The 13,979-nt window shown below is 52.0% G+C and overlaps 1 protein-coding gene across 6 annotated transcripts in view; it reads left to right on the top strand.

Annotated features, from left to right (window-relative positions):
* PI4KA (phosphatidylinositol 4-kinase alpha) overlaps positions 1-13,979 on the top strand; it is a 151,023-nt gene that overhangs the window by 123,576 nt on the left and 13,468 nt on the right. For all 6 annotated transcript variants that reach the window (XM_034948745.4, XM_034948743.4, XM_034948744.3 and 3 more), the window contains 11 exons: positions 633-791; positions 992-1,143; positions 1,343-1,450; positions 2,087-2,214; positions 5,134-5,253; positions 5,434-5,513; positions 5,639-5,832; positions 7,278-7,368; positions 7,745-7,912; positions 8,602-8,655; positions 13,718-13,838. In XM_034948745.4, the coding sequence (XP_034804636.2) occupies positions 633-791; positions 992-1,143; positions 1,343-1,450; positions 2,087-2,214; positions 5,134-5,253; positions 5,434-5,513; positions 5,639-5,832; positions 7,278-7,368; positions 7,745-7,912; positions 8,602-8,655; positions 13,718-13,838 (1,375 nt within the window). The remainder of the gene's footprint in view (positions 1-632; positions 792-991; positions 1,144-1,342; positions 1,451-2,086; positions 2,215-5,133; positions 5,254-5,433; positions 5,514-5,638; positions 5,833-7,277; positions 7,369-7,744; positions 7,913-8,601; positions 8,656-13,717; positions 13,839-13,979) is intronic.

Below are 13,979 nucleotides of genomic sequence, written 5' to 3'. Positions count from 1 at the left end.
CTCCCGGGCACCATGCTGCTCCCTCTGGGCACCCCTCATGCCCCCCCACGGAATGGGGACCTGGCTGAGCATGACTGGGCCGTGGGAGCAGCCTGACCCTGGGCTCCCAGGCCTGGCCATGGTGGCTGCAGGCTCGCCTCGGCTCCGTGGGCCTTTCCTAATCTGGTTAGCGGGATGAAGGCATCGGGTAGGGTCTGTGTGGGGTGGAGAGGAGGAGCCAGGCTCTGGATCCAGAACCCTCTTCTGCCCTTGCCAGCTCAGCAGCCCACAGAGGGGTCTTCCCGCTCACAGCCACAGAGGGTTATCAGGGTTATAGAGAAGAGTCACCTACCCAGTGCCTGTCAGGGCATCAGGTACATCCCGGGTGCTGCCACCTCACACCTGCAATGTCCACACTGTGAACCAGGTTGAACAGAATGCAGCCTCGAGAGGCTGGAGAAAATACACCAAGCGCTGACACAGATGACCCTGGGATGCGGGACTATAGGCGATCTTCATTTTTTCCTTCATACTTTTCTTGGTTTCTAAATCTTATTCAGTGAGCACGTGTTCCTTTTTTTAATTAGAGAAAACTTGACAGTAGCCCCTTTTTGTGTTTCACAGAGGAGCTAACATTCCTTCTGTACCTGTAGTTCATGCGGGAGATGGCAGGGGCCTGGCACATGACGGTGGAGCAGAAATTTGGCCTGTTTTCTGCTGAGATAAAGGAAGCAGACCCCCTGGCTGCCTCGGAAGCAAGTCAACCCAAACCCTGTCCCCCCGAAGTGACCCCCCACTACATCTGGATCGACGTACGTGCCTGTTCCCCCACCAAGGCTGTGGGGTGCTCCACCTGGGGGGCCAGGACTGTTCCTGGGGTGGGGGTAGCCGAGCCCAAGGCCTTCGGCAAGCTCGGCCAGTCAGCCCAGAACCCCTCCTCAGCTGTCTCTGCCGGCCCCAGGGTTAGCCCGGCTCAGTCCCACCATCACAGCGTCTTCCTCTCTTCGCTCAGTTCCTGGTGCAGCGGTTTGAGATCGCCAAGTACTGCAGCTCTGACCAAGTGGAGATCTTCTCCAGCCTGCTGCAGCGCTCCATGTCCCTGAACATCGGCGGGGCCAAGGGGAGCATGAACCGGCACGTGGCGGCCATCGGGCCCCGCTTCAAGTGAGGGCCCTCTTCCTGGGGAGCACAGGGCCCCTGGTGTGTACAGTGTGTCATGGGGCGTCTGTGTATCACGGTACTTCTGTAGACGGGGAACACATTTCAGTGAGCTGCTCCTGGAAGGGCAGGGAAGAGAGTCCAGAAGGTGAACTTGGCCCCAGGCCAGGCTCCTGCTCTGACTGGGTCCCGGGCTCCCTCACAGGCTGCTGACCCTGGGGCTGTCCCTCCTGCATGCCGACGTGGTTCCAAATGCAACCATCCGCAATGTGCTTCGCGAGAAGATCTACTCCACTGCCTTTGACTACTTCAGGTACTCCCCTAAGATGTGCTGTGCAGCGTCCAGGGACGGTGCAGCCCCTCCAAGTGCTCCATCGCCCCAGACCCCCAGGAAGTCACTCACAGGAATACACAGTTGCCCAGTTGTGCTCACCAACCTCCTCCTTCAGTATCCCTGGCCCTGTGGATTTAAATACCCTTCAGCCCTGTGCATGTGTCCCGTGTACTTAGAGCTAGCCTCCCAGCGAGATGTAGGCAAATTTTCCCTCAGTTCAACTGATTTAGGAGATTAAGTGCGTCCATTTAATTTCCCTGTTAATGTGAAGGCTTATTGCACGAAGAATTGCAAACACCCACTGCCTGGGGCTCTGCACCCATAGGCTGTGCTGTTGTGTGAGTGCAGCTTCCTTGCCCTGATCTGCCACAAGTGCAGCTTCAGTGGAAAGCTGTAGGGGCTGCTGTGGGCAGTGAGGGAGGAGGGCATAAGAGGGCTCCCGAGCCACCACACCTTCCCATGGGAATGGGCCAGATCATCCTTGCTAATGACTGGCTTTGGGCTGACCTTTTGTCATTAAGAAACTGTCTGCATCACTTCTCACTGCTTTGTGTGACTGGCCCCTAGTCCCTGACTCCAGACACTCAGCCCTTGTCCTCTTATGGTTGTTTGAAGCTGTCCCCCAAAGTTCCCTACTCAAGGAGAGAAGCGGCTGCGTGAAGACATAAGCATCATGATTAAATTTTGGACCGCCATGTTCTCAGATAAGAAGTACCTGACCGCCAGCCAGCTTGTTCCCCCAGGTAACCCTCAACAGTGCAGCTGCTCATGGTGGAGGCAGGCAGGACAGGGGTGCCACGTGGGCTGCCCTGAGGGTGCCAGAGGTAGGGACGGAAAAGCAGTTAGACCCCCCTGAGCCCTGGCCTTGGCTGTGTTGCACGGTCATTGGAGGCCGGTGCATGCCTGGCTCTGCTTCTCCTCTGGCCTGAGCTGAGAAGCATAAACACGCACCCAAGGCAGCTGAGCAGACTCCACTCACCGCACTTTCCCTGCACTGGCACCAGCTGCGTTCACACACCCCTCTGAGCAGCCGGCTGCGTTCACACTCCCCTCTGAGCAGCTGACGGCCCAGGATTGGGCTGAGGCTGGTGCACACCCACATGACTGGGGTATGGTCTGTTGTTGCCTTGTAGGAGGCAGTCAAATGGACAGGTGATTTCAATATGAGGGAACTGTGGGAGCACTCCTCGGGGACAGGCACTTGGCCCATCCAGAGTTGGGGAATCAGAGATGGTTTTCTGGAAGAGAGACAGTTGAGCTGAGTCTGAATGGCTGCACCGGCATGCCGGGTGGACAGGGCAAAGCATTCCAGGGAAGGGTATGCTGAATGAAAACATGCCACGCAAACAAGCAGCAAACCTCTGTAAGGAGGCCATGCCCTGTTCTCCCAGGCTGGAGTGCAGTAGCGCAATCTTGGCTCACTGCAACCTCTGCCTCCTGGGTTCAAGCGATTCTCCTGCCTTAGCCTCCTGAGTAGCTGGAACTACAGGTGCTCGCCACCATGCCTGGCTAATTTTTAAATTTTATTTATTTATTTTTATTTTTTAATTTAATTTAATTTTATTTTTTTGAGACAGAGTATTGATCTGTCACCCAGGCTGGAGTGCAGTGGCACAATCTCGGCTCACTGCAAGCTCTGCCTCCCGGGTACATGCCATTCTCCTGCCTCAGCCTCCTGAGTAGCTGGGACTACAGGCGCCTGCCACCACGCCTGCCTAATTTTTTGTATTTTTTTAGTAGAGACGGGGTTTCACCGTGTTAGCTAGGATGGTCTCGATCTCCGCGCCCAGACGTTTTTTTTTTATTTTTTATTTTTGAGACGGAGTCTCGCTCTGTCGCCCAGGCTGGAATGCAGTGGTGCAGTCTCCGCTCACTGCAAGCTCCGCCTCCCGGGTTCACACCATTCTCCTGCTTCAGCCTCCCAAGTAGCTGGGACTGCAGGCGCTCGCTGCCACACCCGGCTAATTTTTTGTATTTTTAGTAGAGATGGGGTTTCACCGTGTTAGCCAGGATGGTCTCGATTTCCTGACCTCGTGATCCGCCCACCTCGGCCTCCCAAAGTGCTAGGATTACATGCGTGAGCCACCGTGCCCGGCCAATTTTTTTATTTTTTAGTAGAGATGGGGTTTCACCATATTGGCCAGGCTGGTCTCAAACTCCTGACCTTCTGATCCGCCCGCCTCAGCCTCCTAAAGTGCTGGGATTACAGGTGTGAGCCACATTGCCTGGCTGAGACGGTTTTCTTTAGCAGACCCACGGCTGACAACCTAACTAGCAGGAAAATGAAAGAAAAAAGCAGATGCAGTGACTTTCTAAGGCAGCTTTCTGGCTCCACTTAGAAGAGGACAAACAGTCCTTACAGTCTGCCCCCACAGGCCCTCAAGTTGTCACCGTACTAAAGGACTACACATTGCCGGTGATCAGATAACTGCCATCTTTTATCAAGAAAATTATGATATTTGTTTTATTCTATTTTAGTTTCTACTTTTTTTTAGAAATGCAGTCTCATTCTGTCGCCCAGGCTAGAGTGCAATAGTGTAATCATAGCTCACTGCAGCCTCAAACTCCTGGGTGCAGGCAGTTCTTCCACCCCAGCCTCACAAGCAGCTAAGACTACAGACACATGCCAGGTCCCCTGGCTAATTTTTATTGTTGTTGTAGAGATAGGGCGTCTTGCCTTGTTGTCCAGGCTGGCCTCGATCTCCTGGCGTCTAGCAATCCACCTGCCTTAGCCTCCCAAAGTGCTGGGATTACAGGCATGAGCCACTGTGCTCAGCCTATTCTATTTTAAAGGCTAGAAGAAGTCCAGGTGCAGTGACTCACGCCTGTAATCCCAGCACTTTGGGAGGCCAAGGCAGGTGGATCATTTGAGGTAAGGAGTTCGAGACCAGCCTGGCTAATATGGTGAAACCCCATCTCTACTAAAAATACAAAAATTAGCCAGGCATGGTGGTGGGTGTCTGTAGTCCAGCTATTCGGGAGGCTGAGACAGGAGAATTGCTTAAACCCGGGAGGCAGAGGTTGCAGTGAGCTGAGATCGCACCATTGCACTCCAGTCTGGGCAACACAGCGAGACTCCTTCTCAAAAGTAAAACATAGGCTGGGCACAGTGGCTCACTCCTGTAATCCTAGCACTTTGGGAAGCCGAGGTGGGTGGATCACCTGAGGTCAGGAGTTTGAGACCAGCCTGGCCAACGTGGTGAAACCTTGTCTCTACTAAAAATACAAAAATTAACTGGGCATGGTGTCAGGCACCTGTAATCCCAGCTACTTGGGAGGCTGAGGCAGGAGAATCACTTGAACCCAGGAGGCGGAGGTTGCAGTGAGCTGAGATCACGTCATTGCACTCCACCCTGGGCAACAAGGGGCGAAACTCCATCTCAAAAATAAATAAGTAAATAAATAAAAAAATTTTGAAAAGGTTAAAAGAAATATAATAAAAATGTTTAAACATTCCATCTAGAATAGTTAAAATAAAGAACTTCTCATGCTTTTGGAAAACCCACCATCCAGACAGATTTGTTCCTGCAGTCGATTCCAGGACTCCAGAAAATGCCTGCTCTGCCACTAATTGCTTTATCTCTGGTGAATAGTAGTTTATTTTTTGTGGTACCTTTTCTTGAGCCACCTCACTCTAGAATCAACAATGTGTTTGCCCTCAGATAATCAGGACACCCGGAGCAACCTGGACATAACTGTCGGCTCTCGGCAACAAGCCACCCAAGGCTGGATCAACACATACCCCCTGTCCAGCGGCATGTCCACCATCTCCAAGAAATCAGGTCGGTGGGAGGTGTGCTGCTGGGGCCATCACATGCAAGTTATCATTCTAGTTGCAAGTTGCTTGATGGACACTTGCTCAGACAGCAGAACAGAGCACTGCAAGCTTCCTCTAGGTTTAGAATCTCAGGGCAGACAGGTAGCATCTGAGGACTACACCTGTGCTTTGTCTTTCCTCCTAGGCATGTCTAAGAAAACCAACCGGGGCTCCCAGCTGCACAAATACTACATGAAGCGCAGGACGCTGCTGCTGTCCCTGCTGGTAAGGCCCACAGGTGCAGCTGTGCCTGCTGCCCGCCACCTGCCTGTACAACACCTGGTGGCCGGGGCAGTGTGTGGGCACTCACGGAAGGGGTGCATATCAGGCCTTATGTCTTATCTTGCCAGGCCACTGAGATCGAGCGTCTCATCACATGGTACAACCCGCTGTCAGCCCCGGAACTGGAACTAGACCAGGCCGGAGAGAACAGCGTGGCCAACTGGAGATCTAAGTACATCAGCCTGAGTGAGAAGCAGTGGAAGGACAACGTGAACCTCGCCTGGAGCATCTCTCCCTACCTGGCCGTGCAGCTGCCTGCCAGGTGGGCCACCGGGCACCACAGCCTGACACAGGCCTCACCAGAGGTCCAGCGCAGGGTGCTTGCCAGCTGGGTCATGAGTTCTCAGGAGTGCCCTGCAGCCCCTTTCAAGGATAGTCAGGAAGTAGTCTAGTCCTCGAGCCCCAGGACACTCCCCGAGCCCTTCTGTGCAGAGATAACCCAGCAACCCTCGTGATCTTTTCAGATGCCTGCCTGGGGTGCTGCAGCAGCTGGAGCCTAGGGAGGTAGCAGCAGGGTGAATTCAGAGCCAAGATCTGATTCCTGCTGGATAGGAAGCATGTGGAGGCTGTCACTCCTGGCAGGTGGCTGCCGGAACCGCCTTGGGGAGGGTTTGGGTTTGTTCCTGGATGTCACCTTTCAGTGGCAGAGTATTTGGAGGAGGCACATGCTGCAGACAGCAGTGACATTCCTGTGATCTCTCTGTGGCAGCTCTTATGGGGACAGAACTTCAGACCGATGGTGGCTGAGAGGGACTGCAGAGTCCCTGTTTAGAATCCCACCAGATGGTCCACAGCCTCCTGTGAATGTGTCCAGGGTGGGTGATTCTCCATTGTGAGCCCAGACTTGCCAATGCACCGCATCCTCTCTCCAGCCCTACTTTGATCCTCTGGAATAGGATCGCAGCGCAGCTCTGCATTGTCTCAAAGCACAGTGCTCATGGGACGTCCGCCTTGCATTAGCCTGAGGTGGGAACACCTGGAAACCAGTAGCTGCCCCTTCATGGACCAGGTGCCTTGTGGCCCCTGGACTGTTGACTGAGACACTGACTCACTGGATGAGCAGCTGTGGAGAGTCAGGAGAGGATATGGTAGGAAAAGGAGTAAGAGGCAGGGGTTTTAAGACAAGGATGGTGAAAGGAAGCCCTTTAAACAGTTAAGTGTAGAAAAATTCCTGTTTCTTTAAGAAAGTTCCAGCATTTCATCACAGCAGATTATAATCCTCTTTTAAAAAACACTAATGTTCAGACTTACTAGTTAGTGGCATAATAGAACATTTAGCCGTCACCTGGCTAAACGTTTTTTTATTTAAACTTTTTTTTAAAATTTCTGTGCATATGTAGTAGATGTCTATTTATGAGGTGCATGAGATGTTTTGATACAGGCATGCAACGTGAAATAAGCACATCTTGGAGAATGGGGTATCCATCCCCTCAAGCATTTGTCCTTGGAGTTACAAACAATCCAGTTACACTCTTTTAAAGTTATTTTTCAATGTACAATTAAGTTATTATTGGCTGTAGTCCCCCTGTTGTGCTATCAAATAGCAGGTTTTCATTCTTTCTATTTGTTTGCACCCAAGCCGTCACTTGGTATTGATGTGAATCCCTCCAGTTCAGTGTTTCCCCCTGGCTCCCCTCACTCCAGTGTGGTGGGAGAGTGCAGGTTCCCTGGCGAGGCAGCACCACCCATACCCTCTGTGCACTGTAGGTTTAAGAACACAGAAGCCATTGGGAACGAAGTGACCCGTCTCGTTCGGTTGGACCCGGGAGCTGTTAGTGATGTGCCTGAAGCAATCAAGGTAGTGTAGCCCGCGTACCAGGGCCTGAGTTCAAACTGCACAAAATAACACACTGCACCCAGAAATGCCTGAAACTAGAAATGAGACAAAAACAGCCACTTGGCAACTTCAGTGCTATTCATGGTTTTTCTGATTTCCTGTGTTTTCTATTTCTTGTCTGTAGCATTTATTTTGTTCACAGTAGAAAAAAATGTAATGCACTTCACCCTAATTGCAGTTACGTTGTTTTCCATAACACATCAGAAGCATCTTTCCCATGGTTACCGATGCTTAGAAACATCACTTCTCATGGCCGTCCTTGTGTGGCCCGTGGACCAGGTATCTCCAGAGGTCCCGGGACTGCCCAAGCCACAGCATCTCCCCACCTTCTCTGCAGTTCCTGGTCACCTGGCACACCATCGACGCCGATGCTCCAGAGCTCAGCCATGTGCTGTGCTGGGCGCCCACGGACCCACCCACAGGCCTCTCCTACTTCTCCAGCATGTACCCGCCGCACCCTCTCACGGCGCAGTACGGGGTGAAAGTCCTGCGGTCCTTCCCTCCGGTGAGCCCAGGGCCCTGCTGAGCTGGCCTCTGGTAGGACTGTTGGGAGGGGTCTTACCTGGTGAGAGGCACAGGCCCCACCATTGGCCATGAGGTCGCCCCGTTACATACTGGTCCTTTCCCTGTTTTTTGCTCAAGTAGTTGTAGAAGATGGATTTAGTTCTAATTCAAATGTGTTCTCTAGTTACATTTGTTTTTTAATCTAGTGAGGCGTTTGAGTTAAAGACATAAAGTTAACTTGAGTTTGATTACGAGGCGGTGTGGCAGCTGTGCACACCCCACACAGCAGTGCAGCTAGCTGTGCCTTGGAACCCCACAGTGACCTCACCCGTGGAGGGTCCCTCACTCCTTGTGGGAGCCCAGGGAGCCCACGAGATAGCCATGATGATGGTGGAGAAGGGTCTCTGGAATATTCTAGAGTCTGACCCACAGCAGACCATTTCCCTGAGGCAGGCTCCCTAGTGAGGAGCGCGAGGCCCTCGCCCGCTGTAGAGCAGGAGCCTTGCTCCTTTTACCTGTTTCCTCCATTCCTGTGTTCTGAGCCATCGGTCATTTTGCCTGCCATCCTCTGGGCTTTCGCCAGTTCTCAGCCCTGCTGTGGGCAGAGCAGAAGCAGAGGCAGGGCCTGGGCCGTAGGGTTGGGTGGCTCTGCTCTCAGAAGTCATGGCCAACTCTGCTCCACCTCCACAGGACGCCATCCTCTTCTACATCCCCCAGATTGTGCAGGCCCTCAGGTACGACAAGGTAAGCCTGCACCTGCATGGCCGTCCTCTTCACTCACAGAGTGTGTTCCACACCCAGCTTGTGCCCGGTCTGTCCCCAGCCCTCACAGGCTCCTCAGAGCCTCCTCAGGGGCAGGGCTGCCCAGCAGTCCCCTTGCTCCCCCTACCCCAGGCCCTGTGATTGTCCCTTGATACCCATGTTCACCCACTGCCTCACCCTGAGGCCCAAGCATGCTCTGTGGAGCGAGCCGGTTCTGGGGCTGTTGCCAGCCTGGCCAGGCTTCCCTCTCATCGGTGGGGTCCCCTCAAATCCCTGAATCCTGCCCTCTTCAGCCGGAAGTGGTGAGGAAAATTAACGAGATGACGTATGCATTAGTCTGCCAGGGCTGCATAGCGAAGCACCACAGACTGGGCAGCTTAAACGACAGAAATGTCTATTCTCATTCTCAGAATTGTGGAGGCCAAAAAACAAAACAAACAAACAAACAAAAAGCATGAATTCTGGAGGCCAGAAGTCCAAGGTCATTGTTCGAACAGGGTTGTTTCCTTCTGAGGCCTGTCTCCCTGGCTTTTTTTTTTTTTTTTAAGAGACAGGGTCTCGCTCTGTCACTCAGGCTAGAGTGCAGTGGCGTGATCTCAGCTCACTGCAGCCTCAACCTCCCGGGCTCAAGCGATCCTCCCACCTCAGCACCTTCCCCGCTACCCCTCCCAAGTAACTGGGATGACAGGCATGTGCGACCACGCCCAGCTAATTTTTGTATTTTTTGTAGAGATGGAGTTTCGCTATGTTGTCCCAGGCTGGTCTCAAACTCCTGAGCTCAGGCAATCTGACCACCTCCGCCTCCAAAAGTGCTGGGATTATAGGCCTGAGCCACTGTGCCCATCTCCCTGGCTTATTGATAGCCATCTTCTCCCTGAGTCCTTACAGGGTCATCCTTTTGTGTGTGTCTGTGTCCTAATCTCCCCTTATAAGAACACCTGTCATACTAGATTAGGACCCACCCTATTGACCTCATTTTACCTTAATCATCTCTATAAAGACCCTATCTCCAAATACAGTACCATTCTGAGGTCCTGTAACATATGAATTTGAAGGGACACAGTTCAGCCCGTAACAGTATCCATGGACATAAAGTGCTCAGCACAGGTCATGGCACAGAAAATATCCATGGGAATGACCACAGCCAGGAGCCCGAGCCTCCTCTGCCCTCGCGCCAGCCTGCCCACTGCACCCTGTGTCTGAGTGCAGCTTGTCTGCCCTATTCCCCAACCCCAGGGCTGACCTCATTTCCCTGGCTGAATTGGGCAGCAGACTCCATGTGTCCTGGCTGAGTCCTCACCACTCTGGCCCACCTGTGGGCTGGCTGAGTTACATGGCTGGGTGTCCCAGGGGCTAGCCTTGGAGTCTGTAGACCAAAGTGCTTCTAGAACAGCAGCCAGCCTCTGCTGAAAGACTGAGTCCTGTGGAATCATTCACTGCCCTCACTAGGTAGTGCCACACTCTCTGCGCCTCTGAGTGGTGATATGTGTGGAGCCACACTCACCAAGCCGGAGCCTTCACACTGGTGGCAACTTACAGGATTGTCATGAGGCACCTTCTCTTCCGCAACCTGTTTCCTTCCCCCTGGCTCCCCTCCCACATTATTTTCCCTTGACTGCTTGGCTCTCTGCTTGCATACAGGCCTAGCATAAGGGTTAGATCCAGAGGCAGTGGGGAGGGGAGCCAGTACCCAGGGCCTCCGTGTGAACTCTTGGTGGTGGCTACCAGAGAAAGGCCGCCTGAAATGATTCTTCTGTGTGTGGTTGTACCAACTCAGGACTCAGCTAGTTTCACTGGTTTCTTTCTTGCTTTCCATTTTTATGGAATTTTTTTTTGTTTGTTTTGTTTTGTTTTAGACAGAGTCTCGCTCTGTTGCCCAGGCTGCAGTGCAGTGGCATTCTCGGCTCCTTGCAGCCTCTGCCTCCCAGATTCAAGCAGTTCTCCTGCCTCAGCCTCCCAAGTAGCTGGGATTGAAGGTGCATGCCACCACGCCCGGCTTATTTTTTGTATTTTTAGTAGAGACAGGGTTTCACCATGTTGGCCAGGCTGGTCTCAAAACTCCTGACCTCAGGTGATTGACCTGCCTTGGCATCCCATAGTGCTAGGATTACAGGCATGAGCCACTGCGCTCAGCCAGAATTTTTTTTTTTTTTAGACAGAGTTTCGCTCTTGTTGCCCAGGCTGGAGTGCAATGGTGTGATCTCAGCTCACTACAACCTCCGCCTCCCAGGTTCAAGCACTTTTCCTGCCTCAGCCTCCCAAGCAGCTGTGATCACAGGCATGTACCACCACATCTGGTTAATTATTTTAATTAATTAATGGCTAGGCGCAGTGGCTCACGCCTGTAATCCCAGCACGTTGGGAGGCTGAGGCGGGCGGATCACGAGGTCAGGAGATCGAGACCATACTGGCTAACAGGGTGAAACCCCGTCTCTACTAAAAATACAAAAAATTAGCCAGGCGTGATGGTGGGAGCCCGTAGTCCCAGCTACTTGGGAGGCTGAGGCAGGAGAATGGCATGAACCCAGGAGGCAGAGCTTGCAGTGAGCCGAGATCATGCCACTGCTCTCCAGCCTGGGCTACACAGTGAGACTCCGTCTCAAAAAAATAATAAATATTTATTTATTTATTGAGACAGAGTCTTTGTTGCCCAGGCTGGAGTGCAGTGGCACGATCACGGCTCACTGCAACCTCCATCTCCCAGGTTCAAGTGATTTTCCTGCCCCAGCCTCCCGAGTAGCTAGGATTACAAGCGTGTACCACCACGCCTGGCTAATTTTTATATTTTTAATAGAGACAGGGTTTCACCATGTTTGCCAGGCTGGTCTCGAACTCCTAACCTCAGGTGACCCACCTGCCTTGGCCTCCCAAAGTGCTGGGATTACGGGCGTGAGCCACCATACCCGGCCTATTTTTGTATTTAATAGAGATGAGGTTTCCCCATGTTGGTCAGGCTGGTGTCGAACTCCTGACCTCAGGTGATCCACCTGCCTCGGCCTCCCAAAATGCTGGGATTACAGGCGTGTGCCACCACACCCAGCCTGGAATATTTTTTAAGTTTAAAAAAATTTATATCACTGTGGCAATACAAATGTATATACATATTTGTTTATACTTTTACAAAAAAAAGGAACAGTAGGCCGGGCGCGGTGGCTCACGCTTGTAATCCCAGCACTTTGGGAAGCCGAGGCGGGTGGATCACGAGGTCAGGAGATCGAGACCATCCTGGCTAACACGGTGAAACCCCATCTCTACTAAAAATACAAAAAAAGATTAGCCAGGCATGGTGGCGGGCACCTGTAGTCCCAGCTACTCGGGAGGCTGAGGCAGGAGAATGGCGTGAACCCGGGAGGCGGAGCTTGCAGTGAGCTGAGATTGCACTCCAGCCTGGGAGACAGAGCGAGACTCTTGTCTCAAAAAAAAAAAGGAACAGTAAATCAAAAGTTAATAAAAATGGCCAAAGAGGGAGAGATCAGGATGGAACTGACAGATATGTACCATATTTAATAATTTTGACTTTGGAACTCTGTCAGTGTTTACATAATTAAAAAGCAAACTTATATTTAAAAACACTACACATTGAACATTCATAGTTTGTCTTTAGATCCATTTGCCGGGTTAGAATTGGGAAACCCAAAGCGAAGACTTCTGCCTGTGTGGTAAGACCACCCCCGACTCACCCAGGTCAAAAATGTCCATCCAAGGGACACTTCACCAGATCAGTGGCCATAGACTCCAGGAGGCTGCCCAGAAAGGCCAGCTCACCTTTTTAAACCTAGGGCATGGAATTAAAACTGGAGTTTCAAAACTTATGGCTCTAGGAACAAAAAAAAATTTTTTTAATTAAAAAGAAAAACTGGAGTTACTACTATGAGTGGCGGAAAATGACCAAGAAGGAAGAGGAGGATAGGTCCTTAGGATGGTGACCACAGTTGTGTATATTAGTCCATTTTCACACTGCTATAAAGAACTTCCTGGCCAGGTGCGGTGGCTCATGCCTGTAATTCCAGCACTTTGGGAGGTTGAGGTGGGTGGATCACCTGAGGTGAGGAGTTCAAGACCAGCCTGAACAACATGGCGAAACCCCGTCTCTACTAAAAATACAAAAATTAGCCAGATGTGGTGGTGTGCGCCTGTAATCCCAGCTACTCGGGAGGCTGAGGCAAGAGAATTGCTTGAACCTGGGAGGTGGAGGTTGCAGTGAGCTGAGATTGTACCACTGCACTACAGCCTGGGTGACAGACCGAGACTCTGTCTCAAAAACAAACAAACAAACAAAAAAACTTCCTGAGACTGGGTAATTTATAAAGGAGGCTTAATTGACTCACAGTTCCACGTGGCTGGGGAGGCCTCAGGAAACAGAATCATGGTGGAAGGGGAAGTAGGTCCGTCTTACCTGGCAGCAAGCGAAAGAGAGCAAGTGTGTGTGTAGGAGGAACTGTCAAACATTTATAAAACCATCAGATCTCCTGAGAACTCATTCGCTGTCATGAGATCAACAAGGGGGAACCGTCCCCATGATCCAGTCACCTCCCACCAGGTCTCTTCCTCAACACCTGAGGATTACAATTCAAGATGACATTTGGGTGGGGACACAAAACCTAATCATATCAGTGTGTCAATTTGTGAAGGAGGTATCTCTGCATGTTTCTGGAACCTGTCTGTCACTTTGGAATATTGTTCTAAACAACCAGCTCACAAGCGAGTTTTTAGCACCCAGCCTGCTTTTTCTCGTACTTGACAACCCCAGAAATTGGTTTGAGAGTTGTGCTTCTTAAACCCATGGGAAGACACAGAGGAGACAAAGGCTGACTGTCGCCCGCTTTGCAACCCTGCCCCCCAGGTCCCAGCCCCCAGCCAGCTGGAACTTGGCCTGGCCACTGGCTGGACTCAACATCAATCCTGGAGAGCTTGTCCACACCACTAGAGCCACCGGGCCTTACCCTTGCCTGGTCTACCAAATGCCGGGAGTCAGCAGCTGCTGACAAGGCCCTCTTCATGGAGAGGGCCGAGCCAGGCTGACAGGGACCTTGCTCTCCTGCAGATGGGCTATGTGCGGGAGTATATTCTGTGGGCAGCGTCTAAATCCCAGCTTCTGGCACACCAGTTCATCTGGAACATGAAGACTAACATTTATCTAGATGAAGAGGGCCACCAGAAAGACCGTGAGTATTTTGTCCTCCCACAGGCCTCACTTCCTGTCTTCAGTGCACTGCCAAGCACCTTCTGCAGCCCCCAGGGCTCTCGCCAGCCTGCACTGCCCCAGCTCACCGACCCCTCCACTCCCACCCTTTGCTGGGGCACTT

This window comes from Pan paniscus, chromosome 23, assembly GCF_029289425.2.
Source record: "Pan paniscus chromosome 23, NHGRI_mPanPan1-v2.0_pri, whole genome shotgun sequence".
Lineage (NCBI taxonomy): Eukaryota > Metazoa > Chordata > Mammalia > Primates > Hominidae > Pan > Pan paniscus.
This window is presented reverse-complemented; position numbering and strand designations above follow the sequence as displayed.